Here is a 24,342-nt window from a genome sequence, read left to right as displayed (position 1 = left end):
AAAACAACTGCATTTTATGCGTCGCTTAGCATTTAAGTCCAAATTTCTTATTTCTTAAACAAAAGTCAAGTGTCTTCACACAGTTGTTTGTTCGGCAACCATATACTACTAAATTCACATGCAATTGCGATGACAGAGAACTCACCACCACAGTAATTTAAAAAGCACTTGAATGTAGCATAACTTCCCTTACAAAATAACAGATTTCCGGGTGAGTATCCAATCAGATTCGCTGTTGTTAAATGGTGAGTGTTGGATTTGTTATGGTGCCGTTTCTGTTGGAGAAGCTCTGCGCTATCTGAGCCCTCTAACCCGGTTAAACTGATCATGTCGAGCCGAGCGCTGCGGAGACTGAAGGGGAAACAGCGTGGACAGGAGGATCTCAGTATCGGAGATTTAAACCTGGACCATTATGAAGAGAAGGGTGAAGAATTGGAGGAGGAGGAACAGCAGGAGGTTTTACAGCCACCAGCTAAAAGCAACAACCGCAAATCCAACAAGAGCAAAAGTCAGAAAAACATCAGTAACATTTTTGAACTGGTGAGATCAGATTTTGTATAGACACAGTATTTCATTATTATTAAAAGCGTTAATGCTCAGGTAATGCAATTTGCTGTCACTTTATTTGTTTAGTTTCACATTCAGATCACTGCTGTATGTCTGTAACAGGGTCAGTACTAATGTAAACATGGGGAATATCTGAGGCCTTTCACGATTGGATTAATTGTCATTAGATGTTGTTATGTCAATTATAACATATTTTGGCTCATACATGTGTTGTGGATTTATGAAACTTTGCTGGGACAGTATGCACCCAGTAACGGATGATTATTAATATCGTGGTGTAAAAAGTTTTCCTCATTATCAATTCATTATATTATCAATTAATTATATACAGTATAACTTATATACCGAAGATTAAAACGTGTATTCAACCACATTTGTTTTTGATTTTCATATTTATTAGCAACACCTGTACAACCATCTGCTCATTCATTGTAGAACTGTTGTGGATTCGAACACTGGATCCCAGCAGTAGTGAGCTAGAATAATTTCCCAGTGCACCACCCAAGCGCCTGTAATTCCTGTTTTGAAGGAAAACGATGAACTATCTAGCTTTTTACCCTGGTTTTAATCTGACATTCCAGTTAATTTCTGTTAAATTACAGATTGGGTGGAGTTTGCATGTTCTCCCCGTCTCTGCGTGGGTTTCCTCCGGGAGCTTCGGTTTCCTCCCACAGTCCAAAAACATGCAAGTGAGGTGAATTGGAGATACAAAATTGTCCATGACTGTGTTTCATATTAAAACTTGTGAACGGATGAATCTTGTGTAATGAGTAACTACCGTTTCTGTCATGAATGTAACCAGAAAGTATAAAACATGACGTTAATCCTAACAAATAATAATAAATTACAGATCGGTGAAGCTGCTGATAATGATGGGGACAAAACTCAGAGTGACGAGGAGGGTGTTCAGGCACCAAAAATCCAAGACAAGGTGTGTTACAGACTTTTACATTTCATACATGGTATTCATTGTAAGTGTATGCTGTGTAAGCGATATGGTTGACTGTGCTTGTTGAGACACTGGTAATTAAATATTTTATCAATACATTTATTTTTAGTATTTACTAAATAAATATTCATTATCTCTTCTGATAGTGGGTGGGATATATTAGGCAGTAAGTGAACATTTTATTTTCAAAGTTGATGTGTTAGAAGCAGGAAAAATGGGCGAGCGTAAGGATTTGAGCGAGTTTGACGAGGGCCAAATTGTGATGGCTAAACAACTGGGTCAGAGCATCTCCAAAACTGCAGCTCTTGTGGGGTGTTCCCAGTCTGCAGTGGTCAGTATCTATCAAAAGTGGACCAAGGATAGAACAGTGGTAAACCGGCGACAGGGTCATGGGCAGCCAAGACTCACTGATGCACGTGGGGAGCGAAGACTGGCCTGTGTGGTCCGATCCAACAGACGAGCTACAGTAGCTCAAATTGCTGAAGAAGTGAATGCTGGTTCTGATAGAAAGGTGCCAGACTCCATGCCTCGACGGGTCAGGGCTGTTTTGGCAGCAAAAGGGGGACCAACACAACATTAGGTCATAATCTTATGTCTCATCGGTGTATATTGTATTTTATTAGTCACTGCTTGGATTATAAAGGTCAACACACAGTGTCTTTTATTTTGTATATTCTCTAGACTTTACTAGGTTCATGAATAAATAAGTTAACATGTTTCAGTTACATTTTGTATATATTTTTTTGGGTGCCAGCAATTGTAACACAGTAACAAAGTATGGACTTTAGTGTAAAATTAAACTAATTAAAAAGGCATAATCACAAATTAAAAAATGTGGTCAACTGTGTACTCACCAAAAACATTTAATAAAATTAATACAGTTAAATAAAAACAGCATCAAAGTACTGTTGATGAAAAACTGCAGTTATTATATGAACTACTATTGATTGCTGACTGCATTTTTCAAACTCCCTTGTGCTGCTTTGTACATCTTCCACAAGATGGAGACATCAAGAGTTTTTCGCTAATAATTTACTAACATGTCAGAATAATCCTGATGGTAGGAGGGCATATTAGGGCCAATGTTAATATTTTACTTAGAAAAAAGGGCGGCACGGTGGCTAAGTGGGTAGCACTGTCGCCTCACAGCAAGAAGGCCCTGGGTTTGGTCCCCAGGTGGGGCGGTCCGGGTTCTTTCTGTGCGGAGTTTGCATGTTCTTCCCATGTCTGCGGGGGTTTCCTCCAGGAGCTCCGGTCCCCGCCCCCCCCAAGTCTAAAGACAAGTAAGGTGAATTGGAGACACTAAATTGTCCATGACTGTGTTTGCCTTAAACTTATGAACTGATGAATGTTGTGTAACAAGTAAGTAACTACCTGTTCTGTCTGAACGTAACCAAAGTGTAAAACATGACGTTAAAATCCTAATACATAAGTAAATATATAAACACCAAGTGCAGAATGGAATCTCCTCAATATTTGTACGGCCTGTTAAATGGTTGGACATTAGGAAACCTAAACTGAGGTATACCTACACCTTGCTGTCAAGCTTGTACCTCACTAATAGTGTATTTTAAAAGTAGCATACAGTATAGCTACATTTTATCCATAAATCAAGTTAAACAGAGTACTTATCTAAATATCTTTACTCTGAATTTGTGTATAGAGTTTCTCATAACCGCTATGCATCGCACAAAAAGCTTTTTGTAATTAATAATTAATTTATTAAAACAATGTTTTTGCAATAACATCCTTGTCTTTTTTTCTAGACTGATTCTGAGAAGACAAACAAAAAAAAGAAAAAGAAGAAAAAGAAAAAACAGGTTACCGCTGAAGACGCACAGGTATGATTGTTGTATTCTGTAATATCCTTTTTAGAATTTAAATATTAGATTCTCTTTCTCTGCTTTGCTGTTTTCTCAGTACCGTGTATATTTATGTACATGTAGGAGGAGCCAGGCAGTAGAGATGATATAGATGCATTGTTGGAGACCATAGAGAATGCTAATGGTCTGTCTATCCAGAGTGAGATGGGGGGAGTTTCAGGACACAGACCTGTGCTTTACATAGAACACAGGTAAGGTGACTTAATGAGACTGGACAACAACACTAATATATAATCACTTAATACTTTGTGCTTGTTTATTATTCATTATATGTTATGTTTTAAAGAAATCTTAATCCTGAGACTGAACTGAAGAGATATTTTGGCACTCGGGCTGTGCTGGGAGACCAGAGGTTGGTGCGGTTTTATAAATTGTTTACATGTCAATGCGTGTTGTGACTATTTTGATGTACCTGTTAGAAATGCATTGTTGGTTGGTGCAGCGGTCTAACGTGCTACTGCACCACTGTGATGTTTTGAATTTGCAATTTCACCAACCTGACCGACGGTCTTTTCCTCAGAGATTTTTTAATTACTTTGAATGCATATAAATACTCATTTTTGGTTTAAGTTTATAACAAGAAGCAGAAATACCACATATATTTACATTTACAGCATTTAGCAGGCGCTTATATCCACAGCGACTTACAATTGTGACTGAATACCAAATACACTTTGAGCATTTGAGGGTTAGGGGCCTTGCTCAGGGGTCCAACAGTGTCAGTTTGGTGAAGGTGGGACTTCGTATTACTAGTCAAGTATCTTAACCCCTGAGCTACCACTGTCCTTTATACGCATACACAAAACATGTAACCGACAAAGTGTAACATTTGTTACATTTGTCATCTGATGTCATCTGTCTACTGGGTTTTTTCATGTATTTATTTATTGTGTGTGTGTATGTGTGTGTGTGTGTGTGTCTGCCACATCCAGGCCCAGACAAAGACAGAGGCAGTTCCTCCGCAGCACATGGATGACTATGCCTAAAGACACTTGGCCTCGTTTTAGCCGACCAGGTAATTCCTGAGACGTTTTCTAACCCTGATTCAAAGGGATACATTTTTAACCCTGAAGGAGGGTTTCTTAACCACTGGAGTGGTGTTGCTTTGTGGCACTCACTCTACCAGCTGCGCCTGAGAGTAATGTGTCGTCGTTAGGTTTGTTACAGTCGGATGATCTTGTTATAGTCTGTTACCATGCATGTGTTTGTTTGACTGAGTTTATTAAACACGATTCTGCGAAACTGTAATATATTAATATGAAATTAAGAATTGCTAGTTAGAGCCACACTTAGCTCAGTGTGACAAAATGATAGCTTTATTTGAAATCTTCAGCATTCGTTGATGTATTCGATGTTGTCTGATGTGTACAGTACTTTTTTGTTCTCTGTGACTAATTTATTTTGAAGTTATTTGACATTTTGTGTTTTGATGTTTGCCAGTCGCACATCAAAGTACAAATATTTCCACTAATGCATTTAATACAGAGAATGGTTTATGGCTAGTTACATAAATAATGTTTATTTTACTGGCTTTACAGAGGCTCTGTCTGTTTATCTTCATTCCCTAGAGCTATTGAGATTGGCTTATCATTTTTAAATCATTTCTTTTCCCAATGTCTCCACTGTTATGTTGGACTTTGAGAGCTACAATGAAGAAAAACAAGTTTGTATTTATTGAAAATGATTAGTTTGTGTACCCACTTTAAATGTACACAGAATGTTTAACTTGGTAGGCGTTTACAAGTATTAATTAAATATGTTTACAGCACCATCGTAATAGAGGGAAACATAATTTTATGTAAAGGGTATGTAGAAATCAAGTTTTAGATTAATGCAGCGAAAAATAAGACTGTTCTTGTGAAGATTTGGGTACTTTTTATGCATTTCATGAGCCTACCATGCTCTGTGTGGGAGTCCAACACTGGCTGGTGGTAAGAAGTGGTCACAGACTGCACACGTCGGAGAGGGCATGTGGTTATCCAGCTCTTCTTGATCAGATTGGGGGTTGTATACGTGCCAGCAGTTTCCTAATTGAGATTTGGAAATGACTAGATTGGGAGATCAATGGGGCAAAATCAAAGATGAAATTGAAATTGATTCATGCACTGGAAGTAAATCAAATAACAAAACTAAAGTGGTTTAATACTTGTTTGTCCACACTGTATTTTCTTAAAGCTTGCTTGTGAGGTTTAAATCTGCTGTTTATTTTATGCTGTTTGAGAATTTGTCGGTCACTTGTCTTGTCCTGAGAAGTCATGTGAAACTTTTTATAACAAAAAAAATATTATTATTATTCTTTTCATTCCAGTTTATTTGTATCTTCTTTACTTTAAGGTATCTCTATGAACCTACTGGAGTCAAAAGATGGCTTTCATTTCTTCACATTTGAGCACAGTCGTGATTACCAGCAAGTCCAGTTCAAGTTCTTTGATGCTGTGGAGTCCATGGATCCTAATAACATTGTGGTAAATCAATCAGATTTTAGTTTCTAGTACAGACTACAAATGAATCCCCTAATGCTACAAAGTGTCAACTCTGAAAGGGAGGTCTTAATGTCTTATCAAACAACACTGCAGGGAATTCTTGTATTTAACTTAGCAGGAACAAATTAAGGAAGCACCTTTTTTGTGTGTTTTAGCATGACAATTTAAGGTTGGTGTTTAAGAACTCGACTGGCTTTTACCTGTGCTAAGATCTTGAGCTTGCAAGTTTAATTCTCAGCAGTACTATCAGTCGGCCGCGTGCCTACACAGACACATGATTGGCTGTGTGTCTGTAGGGAGAGGGACAGTGACTGAAACAGTGATTCTTGTCGCTGGGCATTTGCTGACTGGTCGAGACACCCACACTAATGGCAGTGCATGATTCTTTGCACGCGATACCGCGCCATGTGAGACCCTGCCCCTGGCAAGTGAAAAGAGGCAATCTGGCCCTGAGGTGTCTGGTTCATTGAAAAAAATAACTCTAATTTAATTTACTTATGAACCAAATAAACCAAACCAAAGGTATATTGATGCAAATAATATTGTTTTTTAATATGGTGCTATGTTTTTGTAACCCCCAAAAAGTTACTGTAATAAACGCACTAGAAAATGTTATTAATGATTTGTACTTTGATGAATATTTGTGTACAGGCTTTGCTACAGCTTAATCCTTATCACATCGACTCTCTGCTCCAACTCTCCGATGTTTGTCGCATTCAAGAGGACCAGGAGACTGCAAGGGACCTAATTGGTGAGTAAAAACTTTTGATAAAACAAAACATTTAGTGCGGTTTTAGACATGGTAAGAACACTGTCGTGATGAGACATATTTAAGTTACAAATAAATTGGAAACCCTTACTTTATATTTGTCGATTTGGCCTGAATAATACATTATGCATGACTTGTAGACATGCCGTTTTTAATAAAGTAGAGTCAGACAGTGTAGAATCAGACAGTGGGCAGCTGAAGTCTCATGTCAAGCAAGAATGGACAAAAATTCCAAAAACTACAACAATTAGTATCTTCAGTTCCCAAATGATTTAAAAGTAAAAGAAAAGATAATGTGTTGGAGTGGATAAAATGCCTCTGTCCCAGCTTTTTTGAGTGTGTTCCAGGCATTAATTTCTAAATTTGTTTATATTTAATGAATAGAGTTAAGTTTGTCCTTTTGTCTATGAAATAAAGTTTCAAGATAATTACAGATTTTTTTACATTGCATCTTTGGAAAGTGTCCTATTTTTTCTGGGAATGGGGTTTGTATTTGTATGAATTAAAGGATTTTGTTCCCCCTATCAAGGACGTAGTCATGAATTGAACACCAAATCTACTGGGATTGGGGCGGTGGCATTTTAAAACCTTTCTGCCGTATCAATATAACACAAAGCTAGTGAGTGGAATTGTTGATTGATATTTTTTATTACATTGATGGGGGTTGGACATGTTGAGCATATCTTAATATTGCCCAATATATATTATGATTACGGCCTTCACGTCATATCCAGTTGCAACCTTTCTCTCTCTGCTTCTGCCCGCGTCAACCGAGCCGTAGATGATCACACATGCTAAACCAGTGGTGTCCAAACTACGGCTCGCGGGACATTTGTTACACGTTACTAAACTTAGAAATAAAATGAAAGTTTACTCCACTTTTAAGAAGGGTTTTAGATATGAAATTCCTAGTTCGAACTCTGGGTGCCGCTATCACATAAAACGCTCTTAAACGCTCTTTGCTTCCCCAACGCTAAACGTTATCCACGTTACATTTACATTAATGTTCCTGAGCTTTTAGGTAAACATGGCTGCTCCAAAGAAATAAAAATAGACCCGGAATGCAGAAGATTTCAGGCGCTTTGGGAAAATAAATATATTTACAGCGTTTAGAGAGAAGTGTGTACGTTTAATTTGTGAGGAAACAGGTGATAATTTTGGTAATAATTTTAGTTTGCACATTACTGTCAATGATACAGAACTGAAGTTCATTGAAAAGTCACTTAAATAAAAAAGGAAGTGTTACTGTTAGCAATCAATCAGGTCTATTAAATATGTATATATGTATTTGGCCTGTGTTTGCATATTTTTACTCCATCTGCCCACCAACATAAAAACGATTTGGCCACCCCTGTGCTAAACCCAAATGTCAAGCAAAATAGAATAATTGTGCAAATTAAAAGCACCACTTATCATTTTTGGTGCAACTGTTAAGTCAGCAGAACTGAAGACCTGATAAATGTTAACTAAAAACATGTTTTGCTAATTGGCTTTAGAAATGCCCTGCTTTAAACTTAATTTTCCCTTTCTTGCCTCCTCCCAAATGCGTTCATGTTGACGTTCTTGGATTTTAGATCAAAGTCACTGAGAAATTAAATAATCAGAAGCCACCAAAACACATGAACCAACTGTATTGGGATAAACATAACAAACAGATACAAAAATAACAGTTAGCAGGCAACATCAATAAGTGGAAGTGGGTTTTTTTGCAGGTAAAAAGTGCTACCAGCAACTTAATTACAAATAAGTCTAAATAAAACACTGTTAGCCAGATTTGTCCACCACATATGTTTTTGACACATAACATATACACTGTTTATGAAAATAAAATCTTCTCATTTATCACAAACATATGCTTTGGTTTGGCACTTGCCATGTGGACATTCAACTAAAAAGCTATGGTTCGGATTTAAAGAGTTATTATTTTACTTTTCCTTCCTGCTTTCCCTATTGTAAAATCAATATGCTAATCATATTTAATGCTTTTGGATCTCCAATTACCTAATAAACATCACTTAAGCTACTTCAGTGTTCTATGACCCTTGAGATAGTGGTGGAAATTCCACCAAAAAAAAAAACATGAGCTCAGAGACACGCCTAATATGTTTAATGTGATGTCATTTTGTGACACCAAATGTTGACCTTCCCGATTCATCCCAATGGTTCATCCCAATCAGTGGGGTTCAGGTCAGAGCTCTGTGCAGGCCACTGGAAATCCTCCGATTCAAACTTGTCAAACCATGTCTCTATGTGCCTTGCTTTGTACACAGGCACACTGAAACATGATGGGAAAGACGTTTCCTTAAACTGTTGGCACAAATTTGGAAGCTTGTGTTATTTAAATTAATACAGATGTCAACAATACATGGCTGAAACACTTGAACTCAATAATTACGAGGAGTGAAAACATACATTTTGCCAAATAAAATTTTTACAACACTTAATTTATAACACCAAATACACATGTTTTCATAAAAAATTATGTGTTCTTGTTTATATAGCTGCCTAGTTTAGTAAGTTTTGTTGTTTAGTCCATCAATTTGTCTTTCCTTCTACCAAGTAAAACAGCTAAAAATAGCATGATTGATTATGAGGTGTCATAATAAAAGCATGATTGATAATGAGATGTTAAGAAATTAGTCTGACCTGTTTAGGGCTGGACAAATAATTAGTTAACACCTATAACACTGGGCCAAATATAACACTGGACAAATCCTCAAATGTGCTTTTACAGACCCATCTAGTCAATACGTAAATACGAAACAATAAATTAATTATTTTATGGCCTGTAACACTAATTAACAGAGACAGTGTTTGGGTGCTTTGATACATTGGGACCCAAATGACTTGTTTTTATGAAAACAGTGTAATTGGATATGAATGGCTAACAAGAAACAGAATGAATGTTAAAGTTCTGAACATTAAGGTGCAAGATCTGAAATATATATGTATATATTTTTTGATATAGATTGAAAGCGGCTCTGCAATGAAGAGTGGACTAAAATTCATTCACATTGATGTAGAATGTTGAATTATTAAAAGCATTTAGTTGCTAAAGGTGGTGCAACTATCTTTAGTCACAAGGAGAATGTTTTTTTTTTTTTCTGCAAGGTTCATATGAGTGTTGGATAACCTCTCTGACCAGACTGTTTGGACCCTTTGGGCATATTTTCATATGAAGCTGATTAGTTGCATGTGGCCAGGCTGAATGGTGATACAATTATCTAATTACATCAGCTTTACTAGATCAAATGTCCAGCCTTCTCCAAGATTTTGAATTATTTGTTTTCTTTGAAATTTTTTATGTTCTGACTGCTAGATTGGGATTCGGATTCGGAGAAAGATTTGATGGGAGAATCTGTGTAGGCATGTGTATGTATAGTCAACTGTAAAGAGATTTTCCCATTACAGCTGCAGTCTTTGAGCCATGCATCACTGCTGGCCGAAGGCTTCTTTTCGCATGCCTTTGATTTAGTCCAGCACAGACACACCCATTACTGCTTAAATGTTTACTAGTACAAGCAGTGTCCTTTGCTGTTTAATTTGTTCATTTTTAGGTGGTTACACAGTCCTATACACAGAACTGAATGGGGTACGTACTTTCAAGGACTTGTGATGTCAAAAGGCAGTCTTCTGCAGAATACAGATCTTTCTGTAAACTAAAGCTGTGAAATGGTTGGATTATGCAGCAGGATACAAATCACAAAGGGCGGCACGGTGGCTTAGTGGGTAGCACTGTCGCCTCACAGCAAGAAGGTCCTGGGTTCGAACCCCAGGTGGGGCGGTCCGGGTCCTTTCTGTGTGGAGTTTGCATGTTCTCCCCGTGTCTGCGTGGGTTTACTCCGGGTGCTCCGGTTTCCTCCCACAGTCCAAAGACATGCAAGTGAGGTGAATTGAAGATACTAAATTGTCCATGACTGTGTTTGATATAACCTTGTGAATCGAATAAACTTGTGCAATGAATAACTACCGTTCCTGTCATGAATGTAACCAATGTGTAAAAACATGACGTTAAAATCCTAATAAACAAATAAACAAACAAATCACAAAAGTTTCACCTGAATGCCCAAAAAGAGAGTAAATTATTAATTCAGTACTAAATACATGACAAATTAGTATCAGTCATTAATGTTTTGTTAATACATTTAGCACAGATTTATAGGATTTCTGTGTTTTCCAGTGTGGTTAAATAAACTACATCCACTAACGCACCAGCAAGGAACAGAATGACATTTTCTGATGGAAGCTTGGAATGTCCATGTGAACACAGTCAGAATAGTCAGTCCGCGTTCTGCAAGTTTTTAGGACATTTTCTCTCCTGAATGACTGACACCTTTCACAAGCCAAAGGACATAAAAACATGTTTTTAAAAATCTTACCAGGAACTTCAATGGCATGCACAGAGCCCTGACCCTGCGCCACTGTGAGTGGCAGACTACTGTTTAGTGTGTACTTTGTTTATCCTACAGATATGAACCTTTCCTTTACGCAAGCTAGTGTCAAAACTTTGTTTACTGGATTTATAAATTGCTCATTTTTCTAATTTATATATCTGTCTAATCTATCTGATTCCAAAAAACACTTTTAGGATAAATTAGAATGTGGCTTGCAAGCCATGCCTTCGTATTCAACATCAGTGCCTGAAAAATTTCCCACAGACACATCTCAAATTCTTGTTGAAAGCCATCACAGAATGCCAAAATAAAACTACATTTTATGTGTTTGCTGTTTGCTTTCACCTACTTGCCAGTGGACACACCTGGCATTAGGTTTGACTAGCAGACTAACTACTTAAACTCACATAATCTTCTTATACGGATGTTCAGTAGAAGAAGTTTTATATTTAAAATAACCTTTAAATCTTTTCATCATTTGTCTCCATAAGAAATTGTTTATTAAAATAATTCTACTGCTTCATTCTACATAGTAGGGTAACAAGGCGGCTTAGTGAGTAGCACTGTCAACTCGTAGCAATAACGTCCTTGGTTCGATTCCCAGGTGGAGCGATCAAAGTTTGCGTGTTCTCCCTGTGTCTGTGTGGGTTTCCTCCGGGAGCTCCGGTTTACTCCCACAGTCCAAAAACATGTAAATTAGTTAAATTGGAGATACAAAATTGCTTGTGATGGCGTTTGACATTACCCTTTGAATCGTGTAACCTGTAACTTCGTGTCCTGTCATTAATGTAAACAAAGTATAAATGACTCCTTTCATTTACTTTTGTTTTACATTTGAATGCTTTTTCTCACAATTTATATGTGTGGGTGTTTGTGTGTTTTCATGTCAGAGAGGGCTCTGTACAGCTTTGAATGTGCATTTCACCCCGTGTTCAGTCTGACCTCAGGTACTAGCAGGTTGGACTACCGGAGACCAGAGAACAGGTAAGGGCTGCTGTTTGCTTTTAAACCTCATTGTACCAGGGTTTTTATCCATGAAAAAGTTTATATAATGAAACATTTAGTAAGATAGCATGCTAAAATAGGCTGCTCGGGTGGCGCAGTGGTAAATTACGCTAGCCCTCTACCAGGGTTTGAATTCCCAGCGGTGATCATCGGCCTTAGGGCCTCCACATACAGACATGATTGTCTATGTCTGGGGTGGGGGTGGCCGAGCCCCAACAATGAATTGGCATTCTATCCGGAGTGTGTTAATGCATGATGGTAAATATGAAAATAAAATTAACTTAAATGAAATTAAGCTGTCAAAATGTCCCCTGATCTACACACACACAGAGCTAGTCATGTCTGTATGTAGACACGCAACCGGTTGTTAGCACCGCTGGGGATTAATTAATGAGCACCTACGATGACACTTTTCAAATTTTTTAATATTAAAAGACTTACAGTTTTGTATAGTTTTATACTATTAAAATTTTTTTAAACATATGCTGGTTGTTTAATTGACATGACATTTTTATTGTACTGTTAGTAATTACAGTTGGTACAATCCTTTGTATCAGTATTACATTTGTATTAAGGTTATCTAAATTTTCTGTAAGCCTGTTGCCAGTTTGCCAGTTGTTTGTTTGTGTATTAGGATTTTAACGTCATGTTTTACACTTTGGTTACATTCATGACAGGAACGGTAGTTACTCGTTACACACGGTTTATCAACTTACAAGGTTATATCAAACACAGTCTTGGACAATTTAGTGTCTCCAATTCACCTCACTTGCGTGTGTTTGGACTGTGGGAGGAAACCGGAGCACCTGGAGGAAACCCATGCAGACACAGGGAGAGAATGCAAACTCCACACAAAAAGAACCTGGACCGCCCCACCTGGGCATCGAACCCAGGACCTTTTTGCTGTGAGGCGACAGTGCTACCCACTTAGCCACTTGAACTGTATATCATTTTTTTGTAAATTTTTATGTAAACATCACAGTATCACGTGGTTAAAGCATCATTATTATTAAATGTATTATTATTATTATTATTTTTATGTATTCAAAAGATTGTTTAGACAGTATACATTTACAGCATTTGAATATTGAATAGATTTTGGAAACAGGGGCACTTCAATTTGATATTATTACTAGTAAACCATATGACATTACATCATAGTTTTTGTTTTTGTTTAGTTATCAAATCTTTTAAATAAAAAAAAAAATTTGCTATTCTAGTTTTTTCCCCCTCATTCTGATTCCACAGTCACTGTTGTTTTGAGTTCTGTTCATTGAGTTAAGTTTTTTTTTTAAATCTAGTCCTCTTTTTCTGTTGTGTGCAGGGCCTTTTATCTGGCTGTTTACAAACACATGATGTTTCTGGAGAAAAGAGGCTGTCCACGTACTGCTCTGGAGTACTGCAAACTCATCTTAAGGTAAAAAAATACCCTGCGCTGTATTGTGTACTAACCATAAACATTGTGTACTAACCATAAACATGTCTTAGTCCTTGTAATGCACCTTTAAGAAAACTACTTTTCCATATTGAATAACACACTTTGGTTCAATAAGAAGTCAACAGAACATCCATTGTTGCTTGATAAAACATTCCAGCTGCTAAACAGTCTGGGATCGCCATTCTTGAAAATCAGGCTTTTTAACATGGCATATTCCGGTAAGAGACGAGTCTGAACAGTACTAGCACTTGCACTCTCTCACTATGAAGCCACATTCTTGTAGCACATGCAGAACGAACAGGGGCGTCCCTGAATTAGATGATGTCCAAATGGCACCGTAGGGTAATCCAAAATGCATAAATATCCCTCAGCATTAATGGTGTCTTCACCGATGTGCAAGTCGCCCATGTCATAACACACCCCTATGACAGATGCTGGCCTTTGAACTTAGCCTTGATATGAATTGAAATGGTCCTTTTTCTCTTTGGCCCCGATAACACAGTGTCCGTTATTTCCAAAATTATTTTTAAAGTTGGACTCGTCAGACAACAGCACACATTTCCACTTTGCTCAAGTCCATCTTAGATAAGTCTGAGCCTACAATAGTAATCAGAATTACTGGTTATAGTATTTTGCTATTGAGTTTTGGCTTTATCCTTTACAAACACTGATTTCTCCATGTTTTTTTTAAATATTTTAATAATGTTCTGGACTGTGAATGGTAAAATCCCTAAACTCTTTGCCATTATGCTTTGAGAAACTAAGAATGCTGGACAATTCTCTCAGTAGTAGACCTTGTTCCATCCTGACTTGTACACAACTGCCCATTTTATTAATGCTCCTTATAAAACGGATGGAAGTTCCGGTCCTAAAATCTGATTGGCTGAGTCACGTTCGAAGCCCTTGTAAAATCCCCGATAAACGCACACCTATGACCACCTCACATCATTCCAGATTAATACGCCACTGAAAAGAAAAAGTGAATGTTATGTTCGCCCTCATGTTGCCTAGCAACACTGTTAACGAACTACCTGGGGTCGTGGAAGAATGCTTTTTGTAAGTGTTTTTGTAAATAAAAACATTTATAAATTGAACATTGTTGTATTTTATTATATTTTATGTTGACCGCCGTTTTATACAAGCAATAAGCCACTCGAGACCGCGCGTTACTGCTTCGCGTCGTGCCAAAACAACCTTCCTCGTGATAAAATTGCAGTAACGCACGGTCTCTCGTGGCTTATTGCTTTATTTTATACCCATAATAGCAACATCTGTGGAAAGTTTCAGTAACTTTGCAATATCATATTGCCCGTCCCAACTTTTTTGGAAATTGTTGCAGACTTTAAATTAAAAATGATCATATGTTTGTGGAACACATAAGCTATCTCTTTTTTGTGTGGTTTTTAATCAAATACTTTTAAAAGTTTGCAAATCCCTGCTTTCTGCTTTTATTTGCATTTAACTAACTGTCCCAACTCTTTTGGAAAAAAAGTTGTAGATGAATAATGTCGGCATTGTTGTGTTTTTTTTAATGCAATTGTGTCTTTGTGCAGTCTGGATCCAGATAATGATCCTCTCTGCATGCTTCTGCTGATTGATTACCTGTGTCACCGCAGTCGGGAGTACACTTTCCTCATCCGACTCTGTGATGAGTGGGAGGTGAGAATTGACCTTTAATGGTCCGTTTAATGGCTAAAATACACCATATAATAAAATACGTCAAAATATAAAATATATCAACACCTGACCATGGGCACATCGGACATGCTGTTCTGAATATATATATTTTTTTTAAATATCACCTTCCTAGGGTCATCGGAACCTCTCCCAAATGCCTAACTTTGCCTTCTCGTTAGCACTAGCATGCTATCACATAAGTCAGCAGGAAGAGACTCCACCTGAGGAGAGCCAACGCATGAAGCTTAGATCTGATAAACTGCTACAGGATGCTCTCATTATGTTCCCTGGTGGTAAGAAACACACACACACACACACACACACACACACACACACTCCATGAAACAGTATACTTGTAAATGTACATTGTGAATGTACATTTGGGAATAATGTGATCGCCGAAGTTAAATTAACTGCAGTATCCGATAATAGTAACACTCTGAATCACTCAGTAGGGGTAGTATTCTGTTGTGCTCTTTTTTCCTCTTATCAGCTGCTTCCATATTTCTTTAAGGTTTGCCACACCACATCATTGTGGTCTTCATTTCTGATTTAATAGTTTTTACGTCAGGTACCCCTCATAACGCAACACTCCAGGCTTGGGACTGGCACTGAGAGCGAACTGACAAGTGCATGTCCCAATAACTAGGCTGTTTGGCCACCCCCCTTCCCCAAACATCCCCACCCACTAGACATAGCCAATGGTAATGATTAGCCACAATACAGTAACAAACCCTGGACAGTTTATTAATCCATTGTTGGGGCCTTTGCCATCCCTTTTTAATGTGCACTATAAGGCCAAAAGTATGTAAACACCTCTTTTAGCCAAACCATTGCTAACAGGTTTATAAAAACCTCACAAATGCGCTTTGACTAAATAGGCACAAAAGCCTTCCTAGGAAAGTGCTGGCTGTTATAGCCGGGAAAAGAGGGGGCATATTAATTCCCTTGGTTTTGGAATTGCATGTCCAAAAAGCTAGTGTCTTTTTAGCCATAAACCGATAGCATCATAATTGATGGTGCAGTGATTTGTGTTGTCTGATGTAGTATTTAATAGGTGTGTATTTGTTTTAGTGTTGATGCCTTTGTTGGACCAATGTTCTGTCCAGCCTGATGCTGCTGTGTCTTCCCATGCATTTTTTGGTCCCAGGAGTCGTTTGGGGTAATCGCCAATTTCAACTCTATTTTCTGCCTTGTTTTTAGAAACATGTTTAAATTAGATAGGATATGATTCCATTAATTCCAGCGCCACTGTTAACAGGATAAAATGTAAACATCTCATCTCGTGTCTGTTTTCCTTCTCTGCGTGTGTTGTCCTGTCAGACAACCCCAGGCTCTGTCCGAGCTGGAAGGGCTGTACGTGGGCCGCACTCACAGTCTGTGGAAGGAAGCAGGAGTGATGCTGTGGATGGAGGGAAACGTACAGGAGGTGTTGAGAAAGGTTGATGCAATGGACCCATTCGTGGAGGACTGCCAGAACAAGTAAGAAGTTTACACAACATTCACTGTACATTATTGTGTTCTGTCCTGTTTTTATTATTAGTAGTAGTAGTATCATTATTAATGTGTTTGTGTTCTTTTACTGTTAGGAGGAAACAGCGGTACCAAAGGGCTCCCAGAAACATTCACAGACACGTTCTTTTATCTGAGATTAAGGAGGCCACATCTAACCTGCCTTTGGTAAATAAATAATGTGTGTAGATGGATGGATGGATGAATGGATGGATGGTTGAATATGTATATAGACACGTATGTATATTATATATGATTGTATTTACGTAATGTGACCTATAATCTGTACAAATTGGAAAACAAACTAAAATCTTTTACCCTACGTTCAGACCAACAGGGACTTTTTTGCCTCTTAGTCTCCTGAATTACTCATCACACTGTTCACACAGAAAGCATCATTACCACCTGTGGCCATTTGGTTGCCATGATTTAACTGACACCAAGGAGCAAAAGCAAATTTTGTTTGGCACAAAAACAACACAGCATATTACCAAAAGAACACCATACCCACAGTGAAGCATGGTGGTGGCAGCATTATGCTTTGGGGCTGTTTTAGTGGGAACTGGGACTAAAACAGAAAAGATGATTTTCCTATATCACTGCCACAAAGTTAAATGCAAATAATTTATTGTATATAGTTGCTTTTATACACCTGTTACCAATGGGTTTTGGTAGATATACTTAACTGGGAGGAGACTAGGAATGACCCTTGATAACTGACATTGTGGGCACCACTTAAATCACTCTGCAATGACATTATTTGTTTTGCCTGACATGGTGGAACTGCCTTTAATTCTATATTTTACAGCAAGTCTACAAAATGGTGTTTTGTACTTCTATTTTATAATTAATTCCTTCAAAAATAACACATTTTTAATTTGGTTCTTACAGGAAGTGACCACACAGCCAGTAATGAGTTATGATCCACTTCCTCCTCTGGATTCTGTAGCTTCCTACACCAGGCCAGAAAGGTACTGCAGCTTCATCTTTCTGTATCAGCTTACTGTGATTTTTTTTTTTCTGCCTCAGTCGTGGAGACCCGGTTATAACAGCTTACGCTCTAGGAAATCTTTCTACAGAATATTGAGATTTGTCTGTGACAATTGGTGCCCATTCAGCCCTAGTAGCATTTTTAAAGCCTGGTTTATTATACATTCATTTCGAGTGTTGTCCGTGGGGTTGAGCTTAAGGCTTTGTGCAGGCCACTAGAGTTCTGTTATGATGAACCATGCCTTTATGGGTTTCACTTTATGCACAGTCATGCTGGAACAGGAAGCAAACCCTGCAGTTAATACAGTTATTGTATTTCCAGGTCATGGCTTCGACTAGACAGACACAACCAATCATGTCTATGTAGACACTTAGCCAGCTGACAGCACTGCTGAGATTCGAACCCAGATCTCAGCTATGGTGGGCTAGAGTAATTGGCTGATTCATCACCCAATCACTACATATATAATTTTTTATGAAATTAATTAAATAAAAACAATGCATTATTTAGGATTTAGTGGATCAGATTATGTGAAACGTAATGCTTTAACCCTGCTGGACATAAATACAGTCGTCCACCCTCCCCTAATTGAGTTTGGCTACTGTTATGGCCAGTTGCCACTGAGCTGCCGAAAAGTTTTAGAACCCCAGAGCGCTCAGGTGGTGCAGCGGTAAAACATGCTAGCACTCCAGAGCTCACATTTTGAACTCGTCGTTTCGAATTTCAGCTCTGCTATCCGTCAGACTGGGCACCTACATGAACAACGATTGGATGTTGTTCATACAGGGTGATGGCGCCTGCACAGAGACGAGGGATAAAAAGGGACTGCATGAAAAGATGCAGTCGGGTACTGCACACGTGTCGGAGGGGGTGTGTGTGTGTGTGTGTCAGTCTCGGCTCTCCTCAACCAGGGTGGAGATCAACATCAGTAGAGAGGAAACGTAATGCAATCGGGTAATTGGATACGACTAGATTTTAGAAATTAGACATTTTAATTAAATTAAAACAATGCATTATTTATGATCTAGTGGGTCAGATGTGATCTAAAGTCATAGAAACATAATGTTTTAACCCTGCTAAACATAAATACAGTCGTTCACTTTTGTGGCCAGTTGCCACCGAGCTGACAGTTTCAGAACCCCAGCTGTGTATTAAACTAAATGTAGAGCCTAAACTGCTGCAGATGACTGTGATTACAGATCAGTTCAAGTGCTGAAATACAAAGTTTTACACAGACCTTCCAGACACCAGTGTTATATTTATGTGAATGTTAAATAACAGTCATGCAGTGGTAATTATGCTGTTACCACAAGTTAACTAAATTTTACATGTTGTATGGGAAACAAATATTTGCTGTTTATTTTCTGATTGCAGTTAATAAAAGGTGTAAATGTTTGCACGAGACTGTTGCTATTAGTTCACTTTCCAGTCTTTGTAAACTGGGTTTGCATATCGATCATACCGTGCATAATAAACAGTGTAATGATTTTAATTGAGCTAATCTGTTTTTAGGCAGAATGCAAGGGCCTCAAATGAAAGCACATTGTCACTGTTGTTCCGCTCTCTGCTGCCAAACTTCAACCTGCAGGTAGGTGGACTTTTTCCTTATTCCCACCCACAAACATAATTAAATTAATTTGCTGTGCAGCACTGCCTCGTGTTTGAACTCATAAGTTTGAATCTGAGCGGAGCCTCCAATTTGGCCCGGCGACCAGACAAACACAATTGGCCGTGTTTGAGAGAAGGAAGGTCAAACGGGTCTCCTTGTGCTGTTGCCGCAATACGCAATCTCAGGTACTGGTCCGGGTGTTACATGGAGTCTAGTGTGACTCTTTGTATGTGATAACACTCAGTGTGGGAACTTAACACTGGCAGGTGATTATAAGCGGTTGCATATTGGACGTGCTGGATGAAGATAAAGATAGATAGACAGACGGAGAGATAGATAGATACTGTGAGTCCAAAGGGACCTGTGTACCTACTCTGTAACTAACTTACTGTTGGACACAACAACAAGGTCATTTTACTTTTAAATTTTGGTTACCATGACAACCATTTGTGTTTCCTCTCAACAACAGCAGACGATAATATTGTAACACGGGCAGCACGGTGGCTAAGTGGGTAGCACTGTCGCCTCACAGCAAGAAGGTCCTGGGTTCGATCCCCAGGTTGGCAGTCCGGGTCCTTTCTGTGTGGAGTTTGCATGTTCTCCCCGTGTCTGTGTGGGTTTCCTCCCACAGTCCAAAGACATGCAAGTGAGGTAAATTGGAGATTGCAAAATTGTCCATGACTGTGTTCGATATAACCTTGTTGATTGATGAATCTTGTGTAACGAGTAAACTACGTGTCCTGTCATGAATGTAACCAAAGAGTGTAAAACATGACTTTAAAATGCAAATAAACAAACAAACAATATTGTAACACAAGATAAAATGGTTTTTACCACTAAGGACAGAATTTTTTGAAGATTTTGAAGAAGAAGACCTTGAAATTCTTTGTGGTGCTGTCTGTCTATCGTTTAATAATGCTGTCAGCAACAACTTTCACGTGTTAAGTTACACACTGAGTCTGTCTACCAAACTCTGTATTGGCTAGTGCAAGTGGCAGGTGTTAAACTGAACAGAGTCATTTAAATAAATGTATTGTGTTGTTTTGTTTTAGTGATTTGTATAATGACCATTATGGAGAGGGCTGTTATGTTTAAAAATATGAAATGGATTATTAAAATCAAATCAACACTCTGTAACTAAAAATGTATTACCAATGCACGATCAATTTCAACACTACAAAAAAAAAAAAAAAAAAATCCGTTTTAATTTGGCACAGATTATCAAATAAGACCTTGTTATCTAACTATCTAGACCTCATTCTAACTGTTGAAGGCATTTTCTGAGATCAAATTGCAGAAGTGGATTAAAATATGTGTTTGTATTTGTCTGGGTCTGTTATCGCCCGCAGTTGTCAGTTTACAAAAACTTACTGCCAACGACGTGAAAAGAGTCATATGTTCCGTAAAGTATTTGTCACATCTTTGATGACTTTATGCAAAACAGTTAAGGACAATTTTAAACAAGGAAGTCTTGAGGCTGCTTCATGAATCACACAACTACCCAACCAAACAAGCACGGCAAATGTGTTTTTTACCAACTCAAATCAAGATAAGACACAATACAGCAACATGAATGCTAAGAACATGCGTCAATTCACTCTAACAGTTATTGTCTGTGAGTAATTTGGCATGTTCCTCCAGTGTCAACATAGATTTTGTGTACTCCACTTGGCTCCCTTTCTACAATGCAAAATCATGCGGAACGTAAACTGGGCTGCACCATATTGCTCCGTATTAGGGTTTAAGGTACTGGCCTATTAATCTAAAGGTTGCTGGTTCAGGCCACACTAGCACCAAGTTACCACTGTTGGGCCCCTGGGGAAGACCCCTAACCCCCAACCGCTTGCATTGTATTCAGTCACAATACTCACTTTGGATAAGAGCTGCCTGTGATGGATTACCGCTTTGTCCAGGGTTTAAGAATAGCAGCAGAAATAGTGGGTAGCACATGACCACTGTGACGTGACCAGATTTAGTGTTTAATGAAAATAAAAAACAGTCAGCCTGGTGGAAATTAAATGTAAAATTAGCATTAGATTTCTGTTTATCAGGCTTATCTTTACTCTAGTACCCATAAGTGATTAACTTCAATGATTCCTCTTTTTTTTTTTTTTTACCACCGCTTTTTTCCTGGTCTGGGTTGTAGCAGAATAATCGGGTGCAACACAGTGACACACCCCAGACAAGATGCCAATTCCCCACGGTCCCCCCCAGACATAGCCAATCACTTCTGTATGTAGACACCTGACTGGCCAATAGCATGGCTGGGGATTCAACCATGAATCTCATTACTAGTGGGCTAGCGCCTGTAAACATGTTTCTGTATATGTTATATACCCGAATGTAAGTTGACACTTGACCATGAGCTTTACTATTGACCAGTAAAAGACACATATACACAAACTACTTCCAGAAGCAGGGTTTGGGGAAATAAATATCTAAATGTTGCTGTTTTTTTTTTTTCTCAGGGTGAACAGAGACCTGAGGATGACCAGGAAGTAGCACGTGCAGGCCGGGAGCTGAACCAAGAGGTGAATCGACTCATGGTGGCCATGAGGGACATGCTGGCTAACATCCAGTTTCAGGAGCCGCAGAGGGAGGACAACCCGGACAGAGATGAGGAGGAATGGGATTGAGACGGGAATAAAACAGGAGAGGGAACATTGAATCAAGTGACTCTGTGGCAGAATTAGAGTGGCATGAATATTAGATAGATTTTATCAGAGGTGAGTTGAGATTTAAAAAAATGTAATTTACTGACTGTAATTCTTTTGTCTCCTGCTGAAAGTAAACCAAATGTTCTCTAACAGTTTAATTGTCTTTGCCCTGAATTATGTGCTATATATCCTCATGTATTCCAGTTGTTCTTTAGGCAGATTCTTTGTCATCTAATTTGGAGCGTGGTGTGGGGGGGCTCAAAGTATCCCAAAATATCTTTTAAATGAAAGCACTATTGATTTAATTATGGCCAGCTTGATATTACAGTACTACTGTTTGCCTGGTCCAAGCTTTAGTGAGACACTAGACACTTTAACATGGACAAAAAGACAAATATTAAGAAACCCCATTGATTTTTAGGCAAATATACACAGATGAGCCACAACTTTAAAATCACTGACAGTTGAAGTGATCAACATTATCTCATTACAGTGGCCCATGTCAGGAAGTGGGATATATTTGGTGGAAAATAAACAGTCAATTTTTAAAGTAGACTCATCTAGTCTTAATAATTAGGAGAGGTGTTCACATCCTTATACAGTGTACAGTCAGCCTGCTGGAATTGAAATGTAAAATTAGCATTACATTTTTGTTTATCAGGCTCATCTTAAATATTTCAATACCCATTAATGATACTCAGACTTACTCACTACTGGAGTTTCTTAGAGATGTAGTGCTGTGAGGTGGGAACACCATATAACTGATTTTACACAACTGTTATCAATGGCATAGCAGTATATGCGCTAGGATCCAGGGTTCAAATTCCCATTGGTCACTGACCGGTCAGGTGGCTACTTAAAGATACACACACACACACACACACACACACATTTGTGCAGGTGCCTAGACCAGACCTGGAGATTGCATATCGCAGCTGTAACAGACCCCGTCCCGGTTCTTTTCACCTCATTTTGCCTAAATGTTGTATTTGTGTACACCGTCTGGAGGGGCGGCATGGTGGCTAAGTGGGTAGCACTGTCACCTCACAGCAAGAAGGTCCTGGGTTCGATCCCCAGGTGTGGCGCTCTGGGTCCTTTCTGTGTGGAGTTTGCATGTTCTCCCCGTCTCTGCGTGGGTTTACTCCGGGTGCTCCGGTTTCCTCCCACAGTCCAAAGACATGCAAGTGAGGTGAATTGTAGACACTAAATTGTCCAAGGCTGTGTTTGATATAAACTTGTGAACTGAAGAATCTTGTGTAATGAGTAACTACCGTTCCTGTCATGAATGGTAACCGAAGTGTAAAACATGACGTTAGAATCCTAATAAACACTGTCTGGAGCTGATGGGAGGTGTACACTAGATCTTGTTTAACCCTTATGTTCTGATTAGGGTCCCTGAGACCCCAAAGCATCTTTAATAAGTCACAAAATATCCTTAGCTTTTTAAATAAACAATATTCTTTTACTGATATTGTGTTCCAAACACCCCCTAATTCATATACTTCTGTCTTAGAGACCCCAGCTTTACAAAATCTCCCACCACCGCCCTCACCAGTTAATTTGGTTAATTCATTTTGTTCATTTTAAACTTGTTATTTTTCCCACACAACACTGGGGTCTCTGGGACCCCCTAGAACAACGCAGTAAAGTCAGTGTCAACAGAACTCGAGGGTTAATAAGCCACATGATTAAAAAAGCAGCGACGTCAACGCTGGGTGTAAAATAGCTGTGAAGTGCAGACTTTGTTTCCCAATTCACCTGGAGCTAAAGTCTTGGTCATGAGGAGTGTCTAGAACAAGAGCACCCACAGGCCATGTCTTAACGTCCTCAAGGCTGAATGTTTCCTTATTTACCCCCTTGTTATTCAGATTCACTGAGATGCTGTTTGAAGACGTGGCAGCTTTCACGCTTTGCTTCCCTTATCTGATGAAAGTCAGGGACATGTGATTAAAATTAGAACTCCAGTTGAGCTTTTATGTTGATTAAATCAGAACATAGCCTACGGTATGTCTATAGATTTTTATTCTCCCTATGCTTTTTAAGTGGGTTCATATTGGTTCATTAATTTAAGGTTGAATGAAATCACCTTAAGGAGCTACAAAGCCAGGCCAAGAGATTCCAGGAGGAAACTTGCTATCAAAAATGCAAACCCAGTCTCCACATTTTAGAGCTCACTAGTCACCATGCCACATTTCTGCACAATGCCAGGGTTCTAATTTATTTCTGGAATACAACAGTTCGGGGTTATGTTTGTGAAATAGTGAGAATCGGTTTCTGTCCATCATGTCTGTGCTTCACTTCTGACCATGGCATATAAACAATTTATATTCTTACTGGCGTCACTTGAAAAGTTCAGCGGTAAACTGGATCAAGGTTCAATCAAGTGCAGCGACAAGCAGTACAAAACA

The 24,342-nt window shown here is 38.6% G+C and overlaps 1 protein-coding gene across 1 annotated transcript; it reads left to right on the top strand.

Annotated features, from left to right (window-relative positions):
• Nucleotides 1-238: 238 nt before the first annotated feature.
• tcf25 (transcription factor 25 (basic helix-loop-helix)) lies at nucleotides 239-22,092 on the top strand. The gene is made up of 18 exons (XM_063005216.1): nucleotides 239-540; nucleotides 1,418-1,498; nucleotides 3,283-3,357; nucleotides 3,463-3,590; nucleotides 3,686-3,751; nucleotides 4,332-4,414; nucleotides 5,734-5,864; nucleotides 6,534-6,633; nucleotides 11,936-12,029; nucleotides 13,375-13,467; nucleotides 15,042-15,147; nucleotides 15,299-15,458; nucleotides 16,240-16,327; nucleotides 16,489-16,647; nucleotides 16,755-16,845; nucleotides 17,569-17,648; nucleotides 19,181-19,256; nucleotides 21,746-22,092. The coding sequence occupies exons 1-18, from the start codon at nucleotides 328-330 to the stop codon at nucleotides 21,911-21,913; spliced, it is 1,992 nt and encodes a 663-aa protein (XP_062861286.1). The 5' UTR covers nucleotides 239-327; the 3' UTR covers nucleotides 21,914-22,092.
• Nucleotides 22,093-24,342: the final 2,250 nt, after the last annotated feature.

Source organism: Trichomycterus rosablanca, chromosome 11, assembly GCF_030014385.1.
Source record: "Trichomycterus rosablanca isolate fTriRos1 chromosome 11, fTriRos1.hap1, whole genome shotgun sequence".
NCBI lineage: Eukaryota > Metazoa > Chordata > Actinopteri > Siluriformes > Trichomycteridae > Trichomycterus > Trichomycterus rosablanca.
This window is presented reverse-complemented; position numbering and strand designations above follow the sequence as displayed.

Excerpts from the sequence above, each read along its gene's own strand:
- tcf25 (XM_063005216.1), top strand. The coding sequence starts at position 328 with ATGTCGAGCCGAGCGCTGCGGAGACTGAAGGGGAAACAGCGTGGACAG. Across the intron at positions 4,415-5,733 it reads GCCTCGTTTTAGCCGACCAG|GTATCTCTATGAACCTACTG; the intron begins GTAATTCCTGAG and ends CTTTACTTTAAG. Across the intron at positions 5,865-6,533 it reads TGGATCCTAATAACATTGTG|GCTTTGCTACAGCTTAATCC; the intron begins GTAAATCAATCA and ends ATTTGTGTACAG.